The sequence below is a fragment of the Antechinus flavipes genome, chromosome 1, assembly GCF_016432865.1.
Source record: "Antechinus flavipes isolate AdamAnt ecotype Samford, QLD, Australia chromosome 1, AdamAnt_v2, whole genome shotgun sequence".
NCBI classification, from domain to species: Eukaryota; Metazoa; Chordata; class Mammalia; order Dasyuromorphia; family Dasyuridae; genus Antechinus; species Antechinus flavipes.
Window position 1 is genome coordinate 648,656,800 of NC_067398.1, and position 27,714 is coordinate 648,684,513.

Here is a 27,714-nt window from a genome sequence, read left to right on the forward strand (position 1 = left end):
TTTTTTTCTTTTGTTTGGGTGGAGAAGTCTAGCTCTGGTTTAATATTTGAGAATATTATTTTCTTTGATTTTATGCATTCAGATGGGGAATTGGGAAGGGAAGAAAGCTGTCCAATTTCCTTTCCCTTTTTTATCTACTTATCCACAGGAAAGACCAATGGGAATATAATGGTATTTCTGAGAAACCTAACAAGGTGAAGCCCAATTTTCTGGGGTAGGGGCTGGATGATGGGGAATGAGGGAGATCCTCATGAAAGGAATCCACCATCTCTTGCCATTTACCTCTTAGGTATCTAGGAAGTAGACAGAGATGGAAGGGCTGCTTTTAGCTGTCTGATGTGTGAAGCTGGGCCCTCTTCATCTTTTCCCCTTCCCCTCCTCCCTCACAAGGTGTCCTGAGGCCTTTGGGAGAGACCAGCTTAAAGGTTAAGGGAGCTAACTTCAGACTGAGGATTGAATGGAGTGTGATGTGACTTCTAGGCCTAGATCCCTGGGGTGAGTTTTTGGTTAATTTCTAGCACAGAATCCTCATGCTTTGTTCCCAGGGTATTATCTTCAGGTTAATATTTATGGCACATGGGAATAAGCTGTTTGCTTCTCTCTTTCTCTTCCCTCCCAGCCCTACTCCAGCTCCTTCAGGGTCCCCAGAAACCTGCACTCAGAATAATGGAGTTCTTAATTCGTTTTTGTATTATGGTCAATCATGAAAAAAAAGGAATACCATGGGCCACAACGTATTTTTATGTTTCTTACCCTGCCTCCCGCTCCTGTCCCTTCCCACTTGCCAAATATAGCCCAGGCTGCAATTCTCATCGAGACAGGATGATGCCTTTGGGGCTCAACAGACATTTTCGGAATGCAGGGTGAAATTCTGTCTTTTCCCAGAATAAAAGAAATTAACCTCTTTACAGGCTCTTCTAGCAATTATACAATTTTCCAGTGTGAGAATATATTTTATATAGTTTGTCTCTGGCATGTTTGTGGACAGGCCCAATATAGCCGTTCATCAAACTTGAAGAGTTCTACAGGGATATTTGCTCAACACTGTTTAGCAAAGTGAAGTATGTGACTTAGTTGTGGAGGGAAACTGTCCTATGAAATTGTGGCTAGTAGATGGTTTCTAAGGTCAGCTTACTCCCATCACATTGGCCACTTTGGGACACAGTTTTGTACTGTGTCTGTGGAATAACTGGATCAATCCAATTATACATCATGTAAACACCACTGCAAGACTGTGATACTTGTGGCTTCTAGTAAAGCTCCAAGGAAAGCCCTCTCTGCTTTGGGTTTTTCCTAGATTTAGATCATCTCTTCCCAGTCTGGCATGGTTACCTTTTTTCCTGTTGTGACCAGTGACAAATTGGTGAAGCTCATGTGTCAGTGACTCAGTGACCCTCAGGAGGTAAAGGCAACATAGTCTTTTAGAGTTAGCCCCTAGGGTGATTTGTAAGTGGTTTCCAAAAATTGTCTTGTTGACCCTTGGGTGGGTTTTAGCTTTTGCTAGAGATGGGTGTGAATGTCTATGTGTGTGGGGGGGTGCATGGGAGTGTGTGTGTGTGTGTGTGTGTGTGTGTGTATGTGCATGTTCACTCCAGTATGCATGGGGAGAAGGGGGGTGGGAGGTGAGTGTGAGAGAAAGAGAAAGAGAGAAAATGTATGGGAGGTGGGGTAAGAGGAGGAAGGTAGAGTATTTTCCTGACAAAGCTTTTTTTGTGGTCTGTGGTAAAGTGGCAAGGTCGAAAAGGCAAGTATGGGAGAGCCTCTCTTTGCTTTGTACTCTCCTGATCCCACTCCCTGCTCTCAGAGCCCCCTGAAAGCTTCCTGGAGACTGCATACCAACAACTGTTTCTCCTTCTCCCTGCTCCCTACTCCTTGCTCTGGAAGAATGTTACTCATTATAGCTTTTTTGTTGATCAAATACCAAAGAACCACATTTTCTTCAGTCTTTGTCTTCTTTCCTCTCTTCTTCCCAAATTCTGCTTTATACTAAGCCCACTCTTCTATCATCACATACTTTGTAAAATCAAACCAGATTTCATCTTACCCTTTTGGTAAGGAGAAGAGTGACCAAAGTGGTGCCAAATTAGCTCACGCACGGAATCTTGGAAGAGATGTGGCAACTCTTTTTGTAGATGGAGGTCTTTAAGGTCAACTTCCTGCACTATGCTTGCTTTTGGTCAGAGTCCTTCCAAGGACTAGGTAGGGAGCTAGATACGTGTGGGACCTCTCAGGATCTCACCACCTTATGGTGCCATTTGAGAACTACTGACCTTGAGAATAGTTTATTCTGTTCAGAGGCTATGGAGGAAAAGCAACAGATCTTTCTTAGATTTGAAAATGATGAGGTTTCTATGAGCCATGAGGCTGCATGGAAAGGGCCCAGATTTTCTCAAAGAATGATGGTCAGATTATACCAGGCACCTAGATCCTCCTTCCTCCCTTTCCCCTCCCCTAGGCATAATTTCCTGTCCCTTCCTTGGCTATGGGAATCTTGATGTGAAACACTCCATATACTACTGGGCCCAATTATTTTTAGCTAAGATTGGTCCTTCATTCTTTCAATGTGCCTAGGTCATCTGTGATTAAATTGATGAGTATTTTTGCCAGTGGAGTCAGGGCTTTTCTAGAGCCCTGACTTGGAAAGTTCCATTCGAGATTGAGGAAATTCCTCCACCTTAAGCACTCAAGGATTTTGTGAGCTGCTCCTTCCCCCTGCTTTTCCCACCCTCTTCCCCCTTTGCTGTCACGAAAGAACTCTAATCTCTTGTATCTGTATCTTCAGGCCCCTGTGGGATTTTTGGGAATGAATATTAAGGTTTCATTGAGTTCCAAACATCTCCAGGAGGTGAAACGTAAGTGAAAGGAACTTCTACTAAGTGTGAAGAAATACGATTGACATTGGGGTGACAAGCTTTCTTTTGTGTAAAACACAAGACAAAGTTCAGGGGATGTCAAGTAGACATAGCTTATCCTATGGGGCTGAGGAAAGGCAGAGAAAAGATAATTTTTCTGAGTGTGCTCCCTATCTCAACCTCTCACCCTTAGGAAATATCAGAGGGAATGAGGTCTTGAGATGTTGCAGGGGAAGAGATTTGAAAGTGAATTTTTAAAAATACTTCCTTGAAGGCCAAGGTGTATGCACTGGGTACATGAAAGTCCAGGCTTTTAGCTTTTAAAGTAAAAATTCTGTTTAGGCAAGTTTCTGGTTTTGCCAATAATATCCCTCACCATCTCTCTCTCACCCCCCATGCCTCCCTTCCTTCTGCAAAGAAGGAATTCCTTAAACCTTCAGCATTGTCCTCCTATACCATCAGATACTCAGGTAAAATCCAGTGTTAACCCAGCTGCTAATTCGAATGGGCTAATTTCAGGTGGCATAAAGGTGGGTATGTGGGTGTGCTTGGATATGCAAGGGTGTGTGTGTATTATCAATAATGGGAAGGACATTCTTGTAACTGATATTCTGAGGAGTACTATCTGTTGAGTGTTGATCACCTGTTAAAAGGGTATGGGGAGCAAGACAGAATTCTTGGTTTGGGTTTCCAGATGGAAGCAGCCATGTAGTCCATTCACTGTTATTGTTGTCTCTACTCTTCCCTCCACCCTGACTTCTTCAGGTATGATTTACTTGGCTACTGTGTAGTACAGGTGGACACCATTGCATGGATTAATGAATTCTTGTTGACTTTTGGGGGTTGACTCTTGTCAGACTTTGTACTAGATTACCTTTTCAGTTAATTCTTATGAGGGGCAAAGAGAGAGTAGTGGATGGATAGGAGCTAGGAACGGATGGGACTAGCAAGAGTAGGAAAAGGTGTGGTCTCACTGTAGTATCTAGGAATGAATGCACTGGCCTCTCATGAAGGCACTGTTTCTTTGGTTTCTTGAGTGACTATTATATGTAATTCAAAACAGCTGATAGGAGAAAGATCTGTCCTCTTAGTATTTTGGCAGATTCTCTGGAGATTTTTTATGTCCTCTGTTTTTTGAGGATCAAGAAGTTTTGCCCAGGAAAAAATGGGGACATACAAATGATCTTGTAATAACTAGATGGATCTTCAGTGCTGCTATTGTTACTGTTAATGTATGGTACATGGGAGTGGAAAGTAAGAGGATGGTGGTAAAAAAAAAAAAAACAATCAGACACTCTAATATGTTCACATTTTCACTTGTCACCATGTAGAGATGATAAAGCATGGGTCAAGGGAGAGGGGTCAGAGTAGTCAAATGGGTGGCTCCCATGCAGGGAGGATAAAGTTGATAATTTAGAGGAAAGCTAGTTAGTTCCTTTTACCTTATCTGGTAGTTCATTGAACCCTAGAAATGTACTAGCACTCTGTTTTGATGAGTCTTATCACATGAACTTAGGTGATAAATGATGCCCCCATTCCTGACCTTCCACATTGTAGGTATTTCTTACTATGTGCCTTGACAGTCCACCAGAATTCTAGATGGCCAGTTAGACTGGACAGGGTGGCATCCCCAATAGTATGATAAGACGTCACTCTCTCCTACTCTCAATAGGATGGGCTTTGTGGTGTCTGATAACATCCTGTCATGGGAACAGCTACAGGTCTCTGTGTGTGTGTGTGTGTGTGTGTGTGTGTGTGTGTGTGTGTGTGTGTGTGTGTGGTGTGTATGTCTTTATGCAGTTTAGTGTCCAGAAGGCTCTGCTGTGTGATAAAGAGGGGGACCAGCATTCCCTGTTCTTCACTGCCTTCCCCAATTCCCATCCAGCTCATGAGTAACAACACAACTTTCCTTTCCACAGAGAACTCTGAATATGTTGTCTAAAGCCTCCTGTTGAGGCTAAGAGCAGGATCCTATATTTGGTTGAATTGAGGAGGGGAGAGGATGACAACTAAGGTTGGGTGTGAGCTCAGGGTGAGAAAGTCAGGAAGTTGTCATCTCAATAAGAAACATAGCAATTTCCAGGAGACTTGTCTGGTTGGTTTTGTCTTTTAAATGCTTTGCCAAACTGGCACTGGTGACGGGAAGTATTTTTCTAGTCTCCAGCCAAGGCCCCTTCTTTTGGAAGGTATGTATGTATGTGTGTGTGTTTGTGCACACCTGTCTGTCAGTGATGGTCCAAAAGAGAATTGTAAATAAATCATGATGTTTTTACATAGCCTTTCTCCATAGTCACCAAACAGCCCCCGCTTCCTCCCCTTACCTCTTCTACTCCCCAATATTTTCCTCTGGTTTCCCTAGGCCCCCATGGCCCTTATAATGTTCATACACAGCAGCTGAGCCTTACTGCCTGGTTCTGAACTGGGCATCTTGAAAGATTGTAGCAAGTGTCTCGTGCCCCACTGGGAGACGGGCAGATCACAAACCTCCTTGCAGTATTCACTGTGGGTAATTTATTTAACTAGTGAATGTAGATTAAAGTAATTAAAACGAAGAGAAACTAATGCTTTGTCTGCGGGATCATGTGTCCTCCTTGTATCCTAACCCGATTTTTAATTTGTCGTCTTGTTCTTTTGAGGCTCTCCTCTGAGGGCCTAGTAGAGAGCCAGTGGTATGGGGGAAGGGATCAGGGACAGTGCTATTAGAGTGGATACAGGGGGAGAAGAACTGACCGAGGAAACTCTGGAAGTCTTAAGTCCAGATGGAAGGGCAGAATGGATCTTTAGGAGGCCTATTTTAGTACTGGACTCCAGTGACTTAAGAAATAGGGGAGGAAGCTTGGGGCTGGGGTTTTATTAGGGGCTCAGCCATCCATCTCTTCCCCCTCCCTTCCCTCCTTCTCCCTCCTTTCTTCTCCCCGTTTTCCTTCTTCCCCTTCCACAAGCACTACATCCTTTGATTCACTTAAAATGAGAAATTTACAGAAATAATAATTTTTAAACAAAGCAAGAGAAGTGTTTTTAACGCTGTTGGGAATGATTCATTATGTTACTTTTGTGGTCTGCGTTCTGTTTGGATATTTTCTGTATGTAACTGTAGTTTAAAAAAAAAAATTGCCAAACTATGCTTTGTCTGTGTTTCCTTAAAGGGGGTGGGGAGGAAATTGGGTCTCTTCTTCTTCTTGCTAACATCTTCACTTCACTCAGGAAATGGTCCAGGCTTGCCTGGGTGAATATTCATTTGAGACCCTCATTTTGTCTGGGATCCACAAAAGCTGAGAATACATTAATTTTGATCTGGCTTTCCCTAATTTTCATCATAATACAAGCATATTTCTCACATTAAAATACTTAGTATGTCTATTTTGCAGATAAGAAAACAAGCCTACTAAAGTTAAGTAAATTGACTGTGGGTGGTTAGGTGAAGTTAGGACTAGAACCCAAATCAAAATTATAGAATTTCAGTTGGAAAGGATCATAGAAGAGACCATTTAGGGGCAGCTAGGTGGCGCAGTGTTAAGAGTACCAGCCCTGAAGTCAGGAGGACCTGAGTTCAAATGTGGCCTCAGACAACACTTCCTAGTTATGTGACCCTGGGCAAGTCACTTAACCCCAATTACCTCAGCAAAATAAATATGAGTGTCTTTTACATCATGGATACTTTCATATATATGTTTCACCTTACCAATAATCTATATAAAATCTGGATTCCAGAATTTAAACACTAACATCCTTAAAGGTAATTGATTCGAACAGATCAGAGCATACATATTAACCTCTTCCTTCTCAAATAAACACTGCTTCTAGCAATTCAGCTTCACAATATATTAGCCATCTCATATGGTTTGTGCATATTGAATTTCCAAATCATTAAAACCCACTCAGTCTTGTATTTGAACATTTTATTTAACTAAAGGGAAATCCTCAAACTTTGTTGTTGTTAGCCAGTTAAAGACCTTTTTCGGATTCCATTTTTATTGTCCAATATATCATCTATTCAGTTATGTTCAGTAACATGTGCCTACTATATGTTAGGCACTGGGAATATAAAAATCCAAAGGAGTCCCTGTCACCAGCCTACACTGTAAAGTGCTGAGGACTTTGGGGGAGTGAGAGTGGTCAGGATTTGTAGTTTTCTTAAATGTAGGGAGCTCTTTGCTGAAGAAAGTCCTATCGATACAGATATTTGTCTCTTCTGTAAGTTAAACATCAACTTGCTAGGGACCTGGGAAAGGGGTAAGTTACTTACCTTGGTTATACGATGCTGGGCTCTGTATCTGGGTCATTGTGACTCCAAGACTAATATCCACTATACCAGGCCGGCTCTCCAAACAGTTAAGTAAAAAATAATTAGAAGAAAAAGAGAACATTAAAGAATAGGGGGATCAAAGAGGACTTGTAGAAATGGGTATCTGCTCTGAGGCTTTTGAGAGATATATTCTAAGCATATGGGATAGCAAAAGCAGAGTTGGGAGATGGGAACCAGGGGCTTAAGGAAGTTGAGCCCTCTTAAAAATGCACATGAATTTGAAATATGAAAACTTAGGCCAAATCTGGACCATCATATTTCTCAGCTTTGGGTCATCTAAAACCTTTCAGTGACATCTCTTAAGTCAGTGACAAAAAACATCAACAAGAGAAACAAGAAAAAATAAAAACTCAACCCGAGTACTTCCACTAAAGATCTAACACATATCCATTTTTCTGCATATTGGGTTATCACTCCCTAGTATAATTTTGCTATGGGAGAGAAATAATAGTGCTCAGTGAATGTTGTAGACATGAGGTGTGTCTAGAACTATAGGTATTTAAAAGCAGATAATAGCATCCAGTCAAAACAGCCTAGCTTTAAACAACTGAACCTCATTCTGGTTGAAACCTAAGAAATCTAGAGTTTATTATCCAGGATAATTGTCCCTAATCACAACCATATTCAGCTGGCTGAGAAATCTTAAAGGATAGAAAGTTGATAGGCATTGAGAGACATCCCTCCTCTCGCCTCCTTATTCCCAGATCCAAATGAAACAGTAATTCATATTGACCCCTGGAGACCAAAAGTCTCTTCTCCCTAGGAGCTTATACTGTGTTTCAATTAGTAACTATACTCTTCTGTGTTAACCCCTTATTAGTGACATCCTTATATAAATGTCTGACTTGTAGCAATTTCAGGTTCCCTCAAAGAATAGTTACAAACCATAAACTTGAGAGTCTTGCACTTGTTTCAACAGTTATGAAGCTTATATTTTTCTCCATGTCAAACCTTTCTTACAGACTGTATCCTTAAATATATACAACAGAGCCAAGAATTGAAACCAGAAACTCCATAGAAGATCAAATAAGATAAATGTCATAAGATCAAGCCTTCTGCTAACTAGTATTATTTTAATTGAAGCTTTTATTTTCAAAACATTCAAGGATAATTTTTCACCATTGATCCTTGTAAAACCTTGTGTCCCAATTTCCCCCTCTCTCCCTCCCACCCCCTCTCCTAGATGCTAAGTAATCCAATATATGTCATGTTAAACATGGCAAAAATATATGTAAATCCAATATAGGCATATGTGTTTATACAATCATATTGCTGCACAACAAGAATCAGATCAAAAAGGAAAAAAATGAGAGAAAGTTTAACCAAATAACGAAGTGAAAATGCTATGTTGTGATCCATATTCAATTTCCACAGTCCTCTTCTCTGGGTGTAGATAGTTCTCATCATCACAAAATCATTGGAACTGGCCTGAATTGTCTCATTGTTGAGAAGAACCACATCCATCAGGATTAACCATCGTATAATCTTGCTGTTGCCGTGTACAATGAAATCCTGGTTCTACTCATGTCACTTAGCATCAGTTCATGTAATTCTTTCCAGGCCTCTCTAAAATCATCCTGCTGATTATTTCTGATAGAACAATAATATTCCATAACATTCATATACCCCAATTTATTCAGCTAACTATATATTATGATATAACATCACTGACCAACCAGTTCTATACTCGCCTAACTATAACCAGAACTATAACAATACTTTGATTGTCGCTGGCCTCATGGTCTAGTTGTAAGGAAAACTTGTAGACTTGAGAGTGCTAATTAAATGCAATCATCTTGCCTCTCTAGCCTACAATCTCAAAGCATATTGGGAGTTAATCGGCTTCCTAACATCCAGGAATAGCTACAACATTCTTTTTTTTTTTTTAATTTTTATTTTTTATTTAATGATTATATTGACAACATTATTCCTTGCACTCGTTTCTTTTCCGATTTTTTTTTCCCCCTCCCTCCCTCCACCCCCTCCCCTAGATGGCAAGCAGTCCTTTATATGTTGGATATTACAACATTCTTTTGATGTAATAAACCCATTTGAAAAAAAAAATCAGACCTGACCTAGCCATGGAATCATGAATATTTCTAGAAGCTTACCTAGCTTCTAGCTATAATGTTATTTTATAGATGAGAAAACTCAAAAGATGGGTAGTTTGTCCAAGGTTATACAATAAGTTTCAGGGGCAGCACTTGAACTCAGGGCCTCTAATTCTAGAGCCATTGCTCTTTCATATGTACTAATGTTTTCTTGATTAATCATGGATTTGATTTAGATGAAAACTTAGGTTTTCTTCATTTCGAGGTCTAAAATACTATGAGCCCATGCTTGCTCCTAGCAATCATATCTTCTAAGATTATGATCTTCTAAGATAAAATTAACATTTTATCTCAGCCTGTTTTAATAAGCTTATGTGGTAGGTTCCTACCTCCAAGAAGAAAGGACCATAACAATAGTAAGAAAAGATAGAAGAACCTTACAAATCAAACTGGGAATCCACAAGCCTAGGCAGTTTAGTGTTGAGGCAAACAGGACCTCACTGTGTACAATATCACATATGGTTTGAATTACAATCATCAAAGAAAAGGTAATGTTCAGTATATACTAGGTAAGAAGGAAAACATTGTGAGTTTACATCAATCCAGAATAAGCCTTTTCCTACATGAAACCTTTCCTAATTCCACGGCTGCTAATGCTTCTTCCAAGAAAGTTGTCTGAGGGCAATTAATTTTAGTTTTTGTAGTTGTATATAGTAGGCTCTTAATAGATTCAATTCTCTTTCATTTGTATGTTGAAAGAAGAGCTGGTTAACCCAAGTCAATTTCTAACTGATAAAGAGGGAGCAAAGTGAGGAGAGGGGAAGAGGAGAAAGAGAATTTTAAGAATAAGCCTTCCTAGGGTCCCATACCTCTTCTGAGCTACTGCTCTGTTCTGGAAAGTAAAGAAAGGGGGTCAGTACCTGTATGCTGAACCTATTTTGATCTCATTTGAGACCTTTTTAAGTTAAAAAAAAAAAAAAGCCTTTTTAAATTTCCATTTTACAGGATTGTGCAGGGAGGCTCAGAGGTTTACCTAAAGTGTTCTAACAAACATATCCATTAGCTGTAAGGGCATCTAAAGAGGGGATTAATCAATGGGATAGTTTATATGACTAATTTTTACTTTTAGGGAACTCTGTTATACAATATGTCCAAGGGACACCTTATGAATATTTGCTGAGCAACTTCCATTCATGGCAAAGGAACCTCTGAATCTTGTGGGAAGAATTCTTCCAATCTGTGTTTTTGGAAATCAGAGTATCCCTTCATCTCCCCTTTCACTGAAAAACCGGCGGGGAATAGGGAGCTTGGGGGCAACCTTACCATTTAAGTTCTTTAAGGCTTGCAAAGTGCTTTATATATTATTTATTTCATTTGATCCTCATAACCATCCTGTTGAGGTAGATGCTGTTATAGCCATTTTATAGCTGGGGAAACTTAGGCAGAAAAAAGTTCAATGACTTGCCCAGGATCCCATAGCTAGTAGGAATCTGAAGATTTGAATTCCAAGTCTAGGATTCTTTTAGACCATGGGCCGCTTTGATAATAAGAACAATAGCTAACATTTATCATGCACCTACTATGTGCCAGAAGGCAGCTAGGTGGTTACACTGAATAGAGTGCCAGGCCTGGATTCTGGAAGACACTGTGTGATCTTAGGCGAGTCACTTAACCCCATTTGCCCCAGTTTCCTCATTTGTAAAATGAGCTGGAGAAAGAAATAACAAACCATTCCAGTATCTCTGCCAAGAAAACCTCAAATGAGGTCACAAAGAGCCTTACAGGATTGAACAGTGACACTATTTGCCAGGCACTATGCTAAGTGTTTTACAATTATTAACTCATTTGAGCCTCACAAAAACTCTTGAGAGGTGGATAGTGTTATTTTCATGTGAGGAAACTGAGGCACGGGCAATCCTTCAATGACTTGCTCAGGGTCACATAGCTAGTAGGTGTCTGAGGCTGGAGCTGAACATTGTCTTCCTGAATTGAGGCCCCCTCTAAATGCTGTGCCACTTACCTGTTTTAGGGGTCAGGAGCCCAGATTCTTTTAATAAAAATATTTGTATCTTTTGTTTTTATGTCACTTTTGGTTTTATTCCACAACCCTAAAGCCCTAAATTATAACCAAGAATATTAGACAAAAACAGCAAAACGAAACCCATCAAACAAGTCTGACATGACATGGAGCGTTACACACCTACGGTCCTCCACCTCGGCCAATCGGGGGAGAGCTGCATGCTCCTAACTCCCAAGTCTGGGGAGCCGGCTCCTTGTCGAGCCCTCTCTGAACCGCTTCCCTTTCTATTCTGAGGAGTACGCCCTCCTCTCACGACTCCCACGAGACTAAGAGCTGGCCTATTTGAGCTGGGGCTCAGAATTATTTTCCTAGAAAACGGATTGGATTTCCCGATAGTTGAGCAGCGGCACTCTACAACATTCAGTGCACTTTATTTCTCCCTGCTTTGAATAAAATTTCTACCGTGACTTCAGATTCTCCCAATTCGGACTACAATCCCCAGAATGCACTGTGATTTTTTTCACGGGTTTCAGATGGTTCCCGGTACGCCTTGCGATTCACCCGGGGCCGATTGCCATTCCCAGAATGTCTTGGGGCCGCCTTCTGCGGGACTTTGGGACTGGGAGGCGGAGCTTGGAGCTGACAGGCTCAGTATGTGGGAGTCGCCTCGCCGGTCAGACTCCACTTAGAATCTCGCTATGAGGGGGTGGGGGGCTGCGAACCAATGGTGAAGCTGCGCGCGCGCACGGAGGCGTGGCCGCTACCTGAGCGCGGGAAGCTACTGGTAGGGCGGAAGCTAAGGTGCTATGTTGCCGCTGCCACCGCCGATGCAGCGCCTTGGACGGGCTCTCCGAGAGATTGGGACATGAGCGAGGAACGAGAGATTCGCCGTGAGTGAATGGGAGTGGGCAAGGGTGGGGGCGGGGGCCTTCGAGACATCATCTTCTCGTTCCGGTCATTCTTCTGCCCCTCGGATCTTTCTCCTCTGACCCCCTCTTCCCCTTCCCACCTCTTCCCACTCTAGGCCACTTCAGATTTTCCTTCCCGTTCCCCTCCTCCCTTCCTCCGAGTTCCCCGTCACTCCCGACCCTCTTGCCCCTCCCCCACTCACTTCCTCCTTGCTCCACCCCACTCACTTCTAGCTCCCTTTCGATCCCCTCCCCTCCACTCATTTCTCCTGTGTTTCTTTTGACCTTATCCTGCCTACTAACCTCCCACTTTCTCGTTCATGTATCCCATTCCCCTTGTGATCTACTCCCTCCGTATCCCGTATCCACTTAGATCTTCTGTTTCTTCTCATCTTTCCCCTCGTGCCCTTCCCCGTCCTGTCCTCCCCGCCCCCCCTCCCGCTCCCCGTCATGCTGTGGACGGGGTATCCCCTGACACCTTCCCTATGATGCTCACCTCCTCGACCATGTCCTTCCAGCAGAACCTCATTCCCCATGTTCCCTCAGAGTCTCCAACATACCTCTTATGGCTCCTAATGGCCCTCACAGACTATCACCATCCTGACTTGCGGGGAGACCTCGGTCGGCCTCCTTAGACCATCCCCTCTGGCTTCTCCACACAGATCTCCTGTGTCGGGGCTCCTTCAAACACAGACTTCTCCCTCCATTTATTAGGATAAGACACCAGCCCTGTCAATGCAATACATAATATAGCATGAAAAATACAATACAAATACAAAGTAGTGCATGAGTGTTATGCAATGTACATAGTGCTTCCAGAACTGGTTTTAATTCCTCCTGTAATGTTGTGTGACCATTGACAAGATGCTACTTCTGAGCCCGTTTCCCCAGTTGTAAAATGGGGATAACAGTACTTGTTTTTTACCTAATTAAAAGGGTTCTTATGATTATAAAATGAGAAAATAAGCATGTGATACTTTGCAAATCTTGAAATACATAAATGCTACTTATTATTTTTAATCATTGTATCTTGTTTTTATTTCTCGATCTTTTCACCATCCCCCTCTTATAGAGGAATCTCTTGGAGCAAAGAATAAGAGAGAAAAACAACAGTTAAGGAAAACTAATTACATCAAAAAAGTTTTCTTACTAATAGCTCTCTACCTCCATACAGAAAGAGGGAAGATGCCTTCTCATATCTTCTTTGTACCAAACTTGTTTATTTGTTTTCATAGCATTCACTTTCAGTTGTTTTGTTATTTTTTCCATTTATTAAGCTGTTGTGTGGGTTCCAAGAGAGAATTTCATTACTGATCCAGTGTATTAGGAAGGCTTCTTGGAAGAAGTGACATTTGAGGTGATTGGAATTAGAAGTAAAGAGGTGATAGAAGGTCTTTCCAGTATGAGCAAAACTCTGGGGACAAAAGGAGAGCATGGCACATGGTTTTTCATTTTAACACCCTACCATATGCAGAGCATTGTGCCAAGAGGAACAAAGTTTAAGTAAGATGTGGCCCTGGCCTATGTAGACCTCACAATCTATTAGGGGAATGACATACAAACAAATAATTATAAAGCATTTTAGGTTTTAAATTCATTAGACTGAAGTACAAAACACTGTGTAAGATCTGAATGGGGAATGGTCAACTCAACCTCTTCCACTCTATCACCAGTCTTCCCTCCTAAACAGTGAAGGCCTCCTATCTCCTAACTCTGAACAGGAGCAGCGGCTTTTCAGGGCTACTTTACTTTCTTCTGTAATAATAATAGCTAGCATTTATATAGTGCTTTAAAGTTTACAAAATACTTTACAAATACTCTCGTTTTATCCTCACAATAAACCTGGGATGGAAGTGCTGTTATTTTCTCTGTTTTACAAGTGATCAAACTGAGACAAACATGACTTGCCCAGAGTCACATGACTATTAACTGTCTGAGACTGAATTTTAACTTAGGTCTTCTTGATTCAACCCAGTGCTCTCTCCACAGAGCCACCTAGCTCCAGATAGGGTATCCTTTGAGGCTTTCAATACTTTCCCCCAGAATTAAAGAAGGCCAAGACTAAGGCCCAGAAGAATGGACAGCTGAAGGAGGAGGCTGTGCTCTGCAATCAGTTGGGGGAGATTTTGGCTAGCCATGGTAAGTATTGCTTTAGACAGAAGTCATCAACTGTAAGCAAGGGGGTGGAGCATTATATTTTGGATTCTTAGACTTTCCCTTTCTACCAAGTGGAGAGGCAGAACTGGATAACCTCTCTTCAGTTGTGGTGTATCTAAGTTCCTTCTACAGACATCCTGGGTGTATGAGGGAAAATAGACATATTTTTTAACTCTGGCCTTTCCTTGAGACTCCTTGGAGTTTCAAGCTGGCAATTTTGGTATAGGTTGAGAATCAGGGAATCAGTGTTGACTTTCTTAGTTAACTCTTAGTACTGGACTTAGAGACCAGTACACAGTGGTGGGTAGAATCACAGTGTAGGAAAGGGTCTTGGAGGTGATTCAAGGCAACTTTTGCTTAGGCAATAATTCCCTTTACAATTGCCTAGACAGTAGATATTCAGCTCCTGTTTGAATACCTTCAGTGACAGGGAACTCACTACTTCATGAAGGTACATGTGTCATTGTTGGATGGGTCTAATTGTTAGAAAAGGAAGAAAAGATTGATTCCATGAATGGCTAGGAGACATAGCCTAACCTCATAGAGGTATGGGTCTAATGAGAGAGTTATCCCATAAACTTGGGGTATTCCTTGAGGATGATAGCCCTATCTTTAGAGATTCAGTGGTCTAAGTTAGAGAATCAGGCCACAAACAGAATAAGTAGCTATTTCATACAATAGTCATAATGGTGCATTGAATGAGAAAGAGCCAGGTATTGGGTTGGTGACTTGATCTAGTGCTTCCTGGAGGAGGTGGCAATGAGATGATAAACTGTGATATAGAAGAAAGCAAAGACAGGGAATAAGGAACAAGAGGAAATGGACATTTTGCTCAGTGAGCAGATTTAAAGTAAGAGAATAAGGATCATTGGTGGAGCCCCTAGATAAAAATAATGTTAGGGAAGAACTTGGTAGAATAGACCAATCAGGAGTTTTTGTCGGTTAATATTTGGTCTATACCCTAAAAGGTCGATTATGACTATGAAAGTGCTATAATTAGGCAACAATTCTCCCTGTTGTGTATTTAACCTTCTGGAGGTAGGGGTGGGGGGATTAGAGAAGGTGATGGCCAGACCTAAGGAGAAAGGAACCCATGTGAGATGCAGCCCTGCTTCCTGAATATCATAAGGTCAAATGGATAGGCCATTACCCTTGACTATAAACAGTAGCCCCTTTGTGAATATCTTACCTCTTTTCTGTCACCCCAGCTTAACAATGGCTCTCCTTTTTCCTTGGATTGATCCAGGCAGTTACAGGGAAGCACTGGCTGAGCATCAACAGGAACTTCATCTTCTGGAAATCACTGGGGATATGTTGGGTTGTGCTGTGGCCCATCGAAAGATTGGTGAGCGTCTGGCAGAGCTGGAGGATTACACATCTGCCCTGAAGGTATGGTGGGAGCCCTTTGGTGAGAGACTAATAGAAAGCAAGAAGCTATCCCTTGTCTCCCTCCCTTCCCTGCCTCCCAACTCTCCTTAACAGAGTTCAGTGACATATAAGTAGCTACTCCTTACTCTTGGAGAGTGCTTGGAACAGGACAGAGAGACATATGATTTTGCTTTTGGGAAGTGGCTGTGCCTTTCCCCACAAGGAGGAAATCATTAGCTTGTCTGTAACCTGAGTTAGGCCTTAGTCAATAGTCACTGATTAGCTTTTTAATACATGCAAAGCATTAGATCGGCCTGTACTATATATTTAGAATCAGAAGGGCCTTAAGTCATTCAGTCCAATTTGAGACCTAGAGAAAGGATGTAACTTGCTCAAGTTTACATAGTAAGTTATTAAAATTGGGACTCCTTGGTCTAGCATACCTTCCCCTGTAGTAGGCAATGAAGAAACCTTTTTTGGTCTTTTATTTTTTATCTTTCTCACATATTACATAATTAATGAGATACTAATGTAGGGCCTTTTAAAAAATCTTCACTCTGTTGTTAAGAGTCATTGAGGCTACTAGAATAAGCTGAACTTTTCCTTCATAGACCCTTGCACATAGAAAGTACGCAAATAAATACTTGTTGACTTGAATAAGGTTTCCAGAAGTGGGAAGGAAATTGTGGGAATTGAAGGATTTGTCACCTTTTATTGCTAAATATTTTTTATTTAGGGAGATGTAAATCTGATTGGTGGCTCTTTGTGTATACGTGTGTGACAATTTACAATTTATTGTCTGTCTTTATCTCTAGCACCAGCATCGTCATCTGGAGCTGGCACAGTCTTTGTCCAGCTACATTGAGCAGCAGAGGGCCTGGGCAACCATTGGCCGAACATATCTGGCCAGCTATGATCACAGCCAATCAGTTGATGCACTCCTGCAGGCACAGACTGCCTTTGAGAAGAGTTTGGCAATAGTGGAGGAAAAGTTAGAGGGTGAGTTTCCCTGAGAATAGCAAAGGGAGGGAGGGCTACCTTCTGCTCCAAGGTAGGGATTGAAATAACAAGAACACCTGTTTATCCATCATTCAGCTTTCTAAGATGGAAGGCAGAGGAAGTGCTTTAGGATCTTGATCTGTTTTCTATCTTTGAACCAGGGGTGATGTCACTCTCCTTAGTTTGATGAGATTTCTCAGCATTCTCAGAATGATCTATTTTCCAGGGCTTTGGAAAGATAGTTGTTTCCTTCTCCACTTGGATCAGGAAGAAATTTCCATTTTCCAAGTGAGATATGAGAGTTTTATACAAAATTCTTGTACGTTATGATTAAAAAAATAAACATATATATGACCTCTGCTGTCAATGAATCCAAGGAGTCCCTTGTCTGATGGGAGAAATTTGTGGAATCTTTCTTCTAAGAAAGGAAACATAGTCCTACTTTCCATCAGATGCAAATGGAGTTTAAAAAATTTCCAGTGCCTTGCTTTTTTTTGTGTTTTGGTTTTTTGGGGGGAGCAAGGATAATACCAGTGAGATCAATGGTGAAAGTGTGTTGAGGAAAGAGAGTGAGGATCTTACTGGATGTTTGAAAAATGGGCCAGGTAAATTGGGGACTTTGGGAGGAGAATGGACAGAGCCATTGAAGTCTGAATTGGGGGATTTCTTTTAGGAGTCCTGACACAGCAGGAACTGAGTGAGATGAGGACCCGTCTCTACCTCAACTTGGGCCTTACCTTTGATAGTCTGAAGCAGCCAGCCCTGTGTAGTGACTATATCAAGAAGAGCATCTTTCTTTCCGAGTAAGCCTCTTACCCCTAGGTTCCTGTCTGCCAGCCCAACTTTATAAATTAAGTACTAACAGTGAATCCCAACAGGTTGGGACAGTTGGGGGATCATTCCTTTGGGAGGGGATTTGTTGATTCTTAATAAAAAGTTGTACTTCCTGCCCCAGGAAGGCAGATCAGTGAAACAGGTCTGACTGTCCTTGCCCTAAAGGAGCTCCAGTTTGATGAAGATAGACCAAGGCTCTGTCTTGAAGAAGAATCAGGATACACACACACACACACACAAATAGGAAAAAAAAACACCTTTTGTGAAGCAGCTTATTTCTTGAAAAGAAACATTATTTGTTACATTCAGGGCATTGTACCAGGCATTGGGGAAGACAGTGTTTAGGTAAGATTTTTAAATTAGAAGAATAAAGTACAAATGTTGAGAACTATATAATGTCGTATTCCATGAACAAAGTGTGATATGAGGTCTAAGAGAGAAGATTGTTACTGATGGCCAAGTGTTACCTTACTAGAAAAGGTAGTATTTAAGCTGGGCTTTAAAGGAAAGATAGGAATTCAGTGAGTAAAGAACTTGAGGACTAATGGCTGTATTACAAGAAAATATAAGTTTTCAGATATGGCCAATATCTGAATTAATTTTGTTTGAATATACTTATTTATTAGAAGGAATGGTTTTCTATTCAAGGGGATGAGGGGAGTTTATGGATAATGAGGCAAAAAAAAAAAAAGTGAAATGGGAAAAAAACATCAATAAAACAAAAAGTAGAAAGATGTTATGAAGGGAACACGTAAGCAGGGCAATTTTGTTATTATATTACTGTCTCTAATATACATGTCAGTCAATAAACATTTCTTAAGTGCTGGCTGTGTTTCTGGCATTGTGCTGTACATTAAAAATAGAAAGAAAGGCAAATGACAGTTCCGGCCTCTGGGGAACTTATAATCTTAAAAAAAAGACAAAAAACCTCAAAATACTATACATAATAGAAGTTCACCATTTCATATATAGTCCTTATTTTCCATTCTTTGTATCCTGAGGGGTTTGTGTTCAGTGTTTTATAAGTCCATAATTTACAAAGGAAATTCTTTTTTGTAGGAAGGGAAACAGCATGAGCAGAGTCCTACAGGCAGGAAAGCCCAGGGTGCATTGGAACAGAGTAGTCCAAGTTTTATGGAGTATAGAGTGTGGCCATACTGCAGCTTTCTTCTTTGATTTGAGCTGTGGAGGATTGAACAGAGCAGGAAGATTTTTTGAATACCTTTGAGTCTTTCTGATTGTAGACAGAATCACCTAAATGAGGATCTTTTTCGGGCTCGCTACAATCTGGGCACTATTCACTGGCGGGGTGGGCAGCATTCAAAGGCCATGCGCTGCCTGGAGGGAGCACGGGAATGTGCCCGAATCATGAAGAGGAAGTTCATGGAAAGCGAGTGCTGTGTTGTTGTTGCCCAGGTAATCAATATTGTCTTAGATCCCATTCTGCTTCAGTCCATGGTCTAATGTCTGTGGGTATTATGTCTTTCTGAGACCATAGGGACAGGTTAGTTGCTCTGTCCCCGTGGTCTCTCTTAGGAATACCTCAGAAGTTTGGGAAGGGAAAGATACTGACTAGGTCAAGGACTTAAACATTTTTTTCCTTTATTCTTCAGATCCTCCAGGACCTGGGGGATTTTGTGGCTGCCAAGCGGGCCCTAAAGAAGGCCTATAGGTTAGGCTCCCAGCAGCCCAAGCAGCGACACACAATCTGCAGAAACCTCAAGTATGGTGAGGCTTGAATTGGATTGCTTCCAGGGGACTGGGCTGGTCTCCTTTCTTCCCCTTCTGATTTCTTTCCTGGTAATATGCTATATTAGAGAAAATATTTTGGAAATCAAGGTCCTAATCCTAGCTCTCACTAACTTGCTAGAAAAGTATTATCGTGTAGTAGAAAGAGCATCGAACTAGGAATCCAGCCCTGATTCTAATAAAATGAACATGATAATTGCTTTGCCTACCTTCAAGATAGTGGATTGTGAAAGCACTGTGTAAAGGGATGTTGTTGCTGTATCACCCTTCCTTAAGGGGGCAGTATTGTGTAATGGAATGAGCTCTTTGAGATTGGAAATTTTAGTTTTGGTCCTGACTCTGCCATTGACTAGTTGTAGGAATTTGGCTGGGTCATTTTTTCCTAAATCAGTTAACTTGTCTCCAAAATGGGGACAATAATAATTCCACAACCTATATTTCATAGAGTTGTTGTGACAAAAATGCTTAAGGAACTATATCAATGACAGCTTTTTTTTCCTCCTGTAAAATAAGAACAATAATATTTTTGCAAGTAGCTCACAGGATTGTTGTAGTATCAGATAAGAAAATTTTGAAAAATATGAGCCCTTATTATAATTTCTCCCTCTCTGGGTTCCCTCTCCTCCCTATATCTGAGCAGTGGTAAAAGTGGTGAGTCTGCAGCAAAGGCTGGAGGAAGCCGAGCGCAATGACCTGCATGAAGCTCTGGGCATCTGTGAGCAGCTTGGGGACCTGTTCTCCAAATCTGGAGACTTCCCCAAAGCAGCTGAGGCCTACCAGAAACAGGTATAGTAGTGCCCTTTGCTAGCTGGATGTGAGGGTACATTTCTTTTTTGGGGCTGGACTTTCTTTAAAAAGATTTCCAAGATGTAGCAGGTGGGAGATTGAACAGAGTTGTGTTGAAGAATAGTCCAAGGCTAAGAAAAGTCAGAAAAGATTTGGAAAGCTGTAGATGAAGGATCAGAGAGAACCTCCCTTGTTGTGGCTGTTCCCACTTAGTTGCAGTTTGCCAAATCTGTGAAGATACCAAACCAGGAGTTGGCTGTCATTCACGTCTCACTGGCTGCCACCTTTGGGGACCTGAAGAACTATAGTCAGGCTGTGGAGCACTATGAGGAAGAACTGAGGTTACGGAGGGGCAACCCACTAGAGGTAAACCATTCCTGTCTCTTCAGATTTGAGTCTTTGTTTTCCTTCCCTTCCCCAAGGTACCTCCTTCCTTTACTGATTTTGATTTGATTCCATTGTCTCATCTCTCCAACACTTGATCCATGTGTGATTGGTCTTATACTTGGCTACATGTTCTTTTGTGTATTTTTTTTTCTAAACAAGGTCATATCCCTTTCTTCCCCACTGTCCCCTTAACCCCAACCAAGAAGTCCTCACAAACAAGTCAAGTCAAAAAATATTTATTAACACAGCCTTCATATTTATAGTATACCTAATACTCTGATAAGTTTGTCTCTTTCATTATACGAGAAAGTATTTTCAGGGTAGAAGCAGAGTCTTTTGTTTTCTTGTATCTATCAATAATTTCAGTATTAGGAGCATAAAGGGAAAACCACAAATTTCCCTGACTTCATTAAGCTTGCATTCTAATGAGAGAACACATGTGTATGTATATAAGATGCATATGCATATAGGTATGTAAATGCAAGCTTATATATTGGCATTAAAGCATAAAACTACAATAAGATTAGAAAACCACATATGTTATGTGTGTGTGTGGATGTGTATAAAGAGCTGCTATAGATGACTCAGTGGATAGAGTGTCTGACCTGAAGTCAGAAAGACCTGACTTCAAATATGGTCTCAGACACTCACTTGCTGTGTGGCCCCAGGGAGATCACTTAACCTCTCTTGGCTTAATCTATTGTAGAAGGAAATGGGAAACTTTACTTCAGTGTCTTTGCCAAGAAGCCCCCTTACAGAATCACGAAGAGTTAGACATGACTGAACTATGTATGTATGTGTACATACATAGTAATTATAAAGTAATTTGGGGGGATAGTAGCAGCTGGGGAGATAGACATCGCACATCAGAAGTGCTTTTATGTAGGTGATAAATCTTGAGCTAAGCTTTGAAGAGAGCTACGTATTCTGAGAGGTGAAGGTAAATATAGTACATTCCAGGCTGGGGAGAGTTTGTCCACAGGCATAGAAATGGGAGGTGGAATGTCATATATGGGAAATGGCAAATATACCAATTTCCTTTGAACATATATTCTGTGAAGGAGAATGATATTAATGACATGAGTGAAAAGCTTAAAAGACAGGATTCTGGTTAGTTATCTGCCAGTTTATTAATTAGGTTAGCAAATAATAAATTGATTGTCAGTGGACTCTCTCAATAACCAGACAGATTATATGTAGATTACTGAAGAAGATTAGAAAAATGGGCACAATTGAGAGGTGGGTGTCAGTCCTGATTGGTGAACTATCAGTGAAGAAGGACATATTTATGAGGAAGTGGGCCAAAAGTCTTCAGGCTCATCCTGCTGAGAACTTGACTTGATCTTGAGATTCATTCTCTAGCAGTCTCTTGAGACTTTTTTCTAGACAAAGGTATCCATCTCTGCCCAAACCAGTTAAGTTCAATAGTAGTGGATTTCAAGGGTCAGTCTAATGCTTTTTAGGACCAGAAATTTGCCTAGATTAGATTCTCTTTACGTTTTAATCAGAAGTATTTTAATTTATAGTAAGTTATATGTTATTGTATATAAATAAAAACTTGTTATATAAATGTAAAAAATTACAATTAAAATAATAAACAATCAGAAATAAGCTCTCTTAATTGGGGGGGAACCCACCCAAAATTGAGAAGAATGTTCTTGAAGGGTTAATGAATTGTTCAGCACTGTCCTTCAGAGACTAACTTGACCTGCAAAGACTGGGTTTTGAATGAGGAAGTAAAAGAGAAACTCTGGGACCCAGTATTAATAATTTGTTATTAATAAATAGCTTCTCCCAATAATCTTGGAAATACTATATAATTGTCTCTTTGGAGAGGTGGGTAGCATTTTTCACCAAGGGTCCTTTGACATTTTCGTGGATCATTCTTTGATCAGAGTAGTGAAGGCTTTTACAGTTGATCATCCTTATAATATTCCTTTTATTGTATACAATATTCTCCTAGGTCTGCTTACTTTACTCTGCATCATTTCATATTGCAGCAGGTCAGCAAAGAGATTAGAGCTAGACAATGAAATCTGAAAATTATCAACATAGGAGAGGATGTGACCAAAAAATATTTGTGACTTCTTCAACCATTCTGGAAGACAATTTGGAACTAAGCCCAGAAGGCATCACATCACTATATCCCAAAGAAATCAAAGAAAAAAAGGAACTCCAAGTAAAAAAATAATTTATAGCAATTGTTTTTATGGTGGCAAAAAATTGAAACTGAAGAGACGCCCATCAATTGGGGAATGGTTGAACAAGTTGTGGTTTATGATTGTGATGGAATGCTATTATGCTATAAAAAAATGACAAATAAAATTATTTCAGGAAAAAAATCTGATTTTTTTGTTACATCTTCTCCTATGTTGATAATTTTCATATTTCATTGTTTAGCTCTAATCTCTTTGTTGACCTGCTGCAATCTCACATCTCTGATTGCTTATTGAACACCTTGAACAGGTTGTCCTGTAGAGATCTTAAACTCAGCATGTTCAAAACTGAACTCACTTTTCCTTCCAAAAATTCTTCCTTCTTCCTAACTTCCTTAGTACTTTTGAGGATACTGCATTGTCCTAGTCACCTAAGCTTGACACCTAGGTATCATCTATGACTCATCTCTCTCTCATCCCTTATATCCATTTTGTTGTCAAAACTTTTTGATTTCACCTTTGCAACTTCTGTTGAACACCACTGCTCCTTTTTTTCTTCTGACACTGCTACCACCATGGTGAAGGTTCTTATCACCTTCACATGGATCATTTTAGTAGTCTGTTGTGGGCAAATTGCCACAAGTCTCCTCATTCCAATCCACTTAGTCATCAAAGTGACCTTCCTAAAGTGCCTGTCATCCCCTCCCTCTACTCAGTAAATGCCATTGGTTTCCTATTACCTTCAGAATCAAATATAAAATCTTCTAGTTGGTATTCAAAGTTCTTTATAACCTAATCTCTTCACTACCTATTCAGTTTTTTACCTCTCCCCATCTCTGATCCCCAATGTACTCTTTGATCTAGTAACATTGGCTTCCAGTTGTTCCTTGAGTAAAACATTCCCATCTCCCAACTCCAGGCATTGTCTCTGGTTTTCACCCAGGCTTGGAATTCTCTCCTTAACCTCTATCTCCTTGCTTTCCTGGTTTCCTTCTAGTCCTGTCTTCTACAAGAAGCTTTTCCTAGTCCCTCTTAATTCTAGTGCCTTCTCTGTTAATTTTTTTCAACTTATCCTATGTATATATCTTGTTTTCATTCTCTTTCTTTCATTAGACAATGAGTTCTTTGAGAATAGGGACTATATTTTGCCTTTGTATCCCTAATACTTGGCACAGTGGCTGGCATATAGTAGGCACTTAACATGTTTATTAAATGATTGTCCTAGAGGCTATCCAGTGACATTTTCAGATCTATGCTTTAGGAATATCACATCTTGGAGAGGCCTTCCCTCAAAATAGATAATTGGAAGATGTAAGGTGCTTGGAATTAGTGTGAGTATACCTGGGAATGAGATTGCTGAGGCTCCATCTCTCTTCCTCCCTTCTATGTTTCTAGGAGGCAAAGACCTGGTTGAACATTGCCTTATCCAAGGAAGAGGCTGGTAAGCCCTATGAGGAACTGGAACCATGTTTCCAGAATGCTCTCCAATGTTCACAGGAGGCCAAGAAGCCTTGGCTACAGGTGAGACCTGTCTACAGTCCTCCTCCCTGGATTCCCCAGAACTTTTTCTCCTGACAACACTTTCCAATTTTACTTTTAGGATCCTTCCTTAAGATTCTCTCCCCCCCCCTCCACCTCCCTTATGCTTTCCTATAGTATGTTGCCTTTACTAATCTCTACCTCCCTAATTGTCATGGATTTTTCTCCCTCAGAGGTTTAGTTATGATCTTTGATCCCTATTACATTTCCCAGCGGCAGGTCCTGCAGCACCTCCATGCTATACAGCTGAAATACCAGCCCCTTGAAGCCCCCAACACTGCTTCCAAGCTGCAGGAACTGAGCTGTATAGAAGGCTGCAGCCCATCCAAGGATATCAGTGAGGAAGAGGAGGAAGAGGAGCTGGAGAATAGTGAGACCTTGGAGGACAGTGACATGGAACTATCTGAAAGTGGTGAGTAAATGCCCTAATGACCAGGAATTCAGTCACAAAACCTTGGGAAACCGTGGCCACAGGCTGCTGTAGAATTCCAGCCTTCTCAACATTAACAGCTTTAAAACTCGAGGTAGGGAGTATTGCCTCCCCTTGTACTCAGACCTATCTTGTACAAGGTAAGGCATACAGAGAGTGTATGGTGCATCAGTTGGTTAATTCCTATTACTTATTCTTGATTAAATGCCCATTGATATAGGCTTTTGATCTGGGCACTTTTTGGAACAAAAAATATAGATGACTTTGTCCTCCTGATAAGGGATAGCAAGTGGCTAGTTCCTTTTTTTTTTTTTTTTTTTAAAGCATTCTCTGCCTTTAGCTCTCTTCTCTCTGCTTTTCCTTGGTAATCTTTATTCACTGACTGGTTTTCAGCTATCATATTTAAGTTCCAGCTTTGATTTTTCTCAAAATTGAGACCTGAATTTCTACTTCAACATGTACAAAATGTAAATTTTCCTCCAGATCTTGTTTCCTTGCTTGACTTCTTCATTTGTTGAATGAGATTAACATTTTCTTATTCATATTCCTTCAGATTTCCAGTTATATCTGATGTCATCTCTTTTGCTCTGTCCATTCAACTAATTGCCAGATCTCTACTTCTGAAATATCTTTGGCTTTTTTCTCTTTCTTTTCATTCCCACCCCTTTCAGCTAGTTTATTTAGCCAGTCAAGCATTTTCTAAGCACTGGAAATACAAAGAAAGGGGAAAAAAAACAGTCCCTGTCCTCATGGAGCTTACATTCTGATGGGGGAGAAAACATGTAAGCAACTAAGATTAAGGCAGTAGACTTTAGAAGTGCATATCTTCTTTAGCCCTTATTAGGAATTGCTAAGCCCTCTTATCCAATGTCTTTGCTTCTATTATTTTCCTTTTCAAGTCTTCCACTCTGCTAATTCAGTTTTCCAACAGTACAGCTTCATGTGACTTTTCTTACAGTTGTAGGATCAGAAAATTAGAGATCTGCAGCTGGGAGAAACTTCAAAGGCCATCTAATTTAATTATCCTGTTTTCCTATAAATCTTCTATGACTTCCCATTTTCTTCAAATGATTTGGTCCCATTTTGTCTTTCCAATCTTAAATTCTATTGCACATTTATATACTTCCTGTGCTCCTGCTTAGTTAGACTATATGCTGATCTCTAAATCTGTTCTTCTACACTATACCCATACCTCGCCTATCCTTCCTTCTGTTTCTGCTGGTCAAAAATCATCCCTATACTTAAAGACTTTGCTCCAAATATATCATATCCTTGAAACTTTCCTTTTTTCCTCCCCTAGCTGGAAGTGATCTCTTTACTTTCATAGCACTTTTATGTACCACTTTTATGGCCCTTTTTATGTCTTGACCTCTGGTGATTAATGTTTTTTCCTTTTTTTTTTTTCTTTTTTCCTCTTTTACTGTGTATGTTTTTATTTACTTCAGTAGGCTCCATAATGGCAAGATCTATATCTCATTCATCTTAGTATTTTTTTTAGCATCTTTCAGAGAACATGATAGGGACTCAATAAATGTTTGTTGATTTGACACATGGAATAGGACATAGTAACTAGATCTAAAAAAAGACCAGAGATCTCTTTAGCCATATGATCACAGGATCATTGTTGAAAATATCCTCAGAAGTCATTTAACTAATTATGAGCTTGTGGAATCTGCACACAATATCAAACAAATGGAAAAGGCATTTTGGGATTTGTGGGAGAGGCCACTGGGCATGATCTAGACTTATAATCTAAGAACATTTGTCTAGGTAGCTATCAGCCTAAGGTACTATATCTTTAGGGCTTGGGATGAGTTATCTATCATGATTGTTCCAGAGAATGAAGGTGCTGAGGAGGAAATGGAGAGCTATGGACAAACTGGCCCTGGCCGTCGAAAACTAAATAAGGTAGGTCTGGTGAAAAGAAAGAGGTAGCCACCAACTTTCAGACATCACATTTTCTATGGCCTCATCATTTTATAGCCCTATTTTCTTTTCCTTTTCTCCCTGTTCCCACTTTGACTTGTGTGCATTCTCTCTTCATTTCTCCCTTCATTTGGTGCATTCTCCATAGTGGAATCGTCGAAATGATATGGGGGAGACAATGTTGCATCGAGCATGTATTGATGGGCAGTATCGCCGAGTCTGTGACCTTGTGGAACAGGTATGACTCAGGAGCTTCAAAGGAAAAATTAGGGGTCAATATTGAAGAGATTATTACTAGGCCCCTCGCCCTTGATTCCTAAAGTTTCCTATACTAGCTTGAAATTATTCCAGAACTTGGGTCCTAATTTCAGAGTCATGCCCAGGGCCTGGGTTTTTCCTCTCATTTGTCATAGGGTCATCCTCTGAATCCCCGAGACTACTGTGGCTGGACTCCCTTACATGAAGCCTGCAATCATGGGCATTTAGGTGAGGGAAGAGGGTTTCAGAGCTGGACTGTGTTTGTGAATAAAGAATCAAGATGGATGGAAGGGAGTGAACTGATTTGGAGGGGATCTGAATCTCATAATAAGGACATGAATAGAGAACTTAGTGGGGCTTCTAGTTGACTAGTGACTTTATACTTGGCTGGGTGTTCTGGATCCTTTAGAGATTGTTCGCTTCCTGCTGGACCATGGTGCTGCAGTGGACGATCCTGGGGGTCCAGGCTGTGAGGGTATCACTCCTCTTCATGATGCCCTCAACTGTGGTCATTTTGAGGTGGCTGAGCTATTAATAGAGAGGAGAGCATCAGTCACTGCAAAAAATAGCAAGGTAATGGGACTTGAGAGTGGGGAGGATGGGCTCCTGTGCTTCTATTGTGGGATGTATTAGAGGGAGAGGAATCTAGAGTCCAACTCTTTCTTATAAACTGGGAGGTCACTTTGGATTTGGAGGTGAAGGCATTTGTGGGAAAGGTAGTGGAAGGGTAAGAACTGAGGGTCCTCTAGGATTCCAGGATTCAAATGACTGTGATCTTCAAGACAGGACTAATGTTTGCCTTTATTTCCTCTATAGGGTCATACCCCCCGGGAGACCCTCCGGCAGTGGGTGAAACTCTATGGCAAGGATTTAGATCAGGAAACACGTCTTAAAGCCCAAGCTATGGAAAAATTGCTGCAGCAAGCAGCTATGGAAAAATTGCAACGGATAGCTTCACTGGGCCAAGGTGAGCCGGGTTGCCATCCTC

The 27,714-nt window shown here is 40.8% G+C and overlaps 1 protein-coding gene across 4 annotated transcripts in view; it reads left to right on the plus strand.

Annotated features, from left to right (window-relative positions):
• Positions 1 to 11,456: 11,456 nt before the first annotated feature.
• The window catches only part of TONSL (tonsoku like, DNA repair protein), a 36,961-nt gene continuing 20,703 nt past the window's right edge, over positions 11,457 to 27,714 (plus strand). Inside the window, exons 1-16 of one of the 4 annotated variants that reach the window (XM_051971275.1) lie at positions 11,457 to 12,119; positions 14,181 to 14,276; positions 15,541 to 15,683; positions 16,478 to 16,661; positions 17,335 to 17,464; positions 18,740 to 18,911; positions 19,109 to 19,223; positions 19,885 to 20,030; positions 20,244 to 20,396; positions 23,969 to 24,094; positions 24,326 to 24,524; positions 26,380 to 26,450; positions 26,617 to 26,706; positions 26,882 to 26,954; positions 27,136 to 27,299; positions 27,543 to 27,693. In XM_051971275.1, the coding sequence (XP_051827235.1) occupies positions 11,954 to 12,119; positions 14,181 to 14,276; positions 15,541 to 15,683; positions 16,478 to 16,661; positions 17,335 to 17,464; positions 18,740 to 18,911; positions 19,109 to 19,223; positions 19,885 to 20,030; positions 20,244 to 20,396; positions 23,969 to 24,094; positions 24,326 to 24,524; positions 26,380 to 26,450; positions 26,617 to 26,706; positions 26,882 to 26,954; positions 27,136 to 27,299; positions 27,543 to 27,693 (2,179 nt within the window). In that variant the 5' untranslated portion in view covers positions 11,457 to 11,953. The remainder of the gene's footprint in view (positions 12,120 to 14,180; positions 14,277 to 15,540; positions 15,684 to 16,477; positions 16,662 to 17,334; positions 17,465 to 18,739; positions 18,912 to 19,108; positions 19,224 to 19,884; positions 20,031 to 20,243; positions 20,397 to 23,968; positions 24,095 to 24,325; positions 24,525 to 26,379; positions 26,451 to 26,616; positions 26,707 to 26,881; positions 26,955 to 27,135; positions 27,300 to 27,542; positions 27,694 to 27,714) is intronic. The other 3 variants (XR_007949483.1, XM_051971274.1, XM_051971273.1) reach the window with 3 other exon arrangements.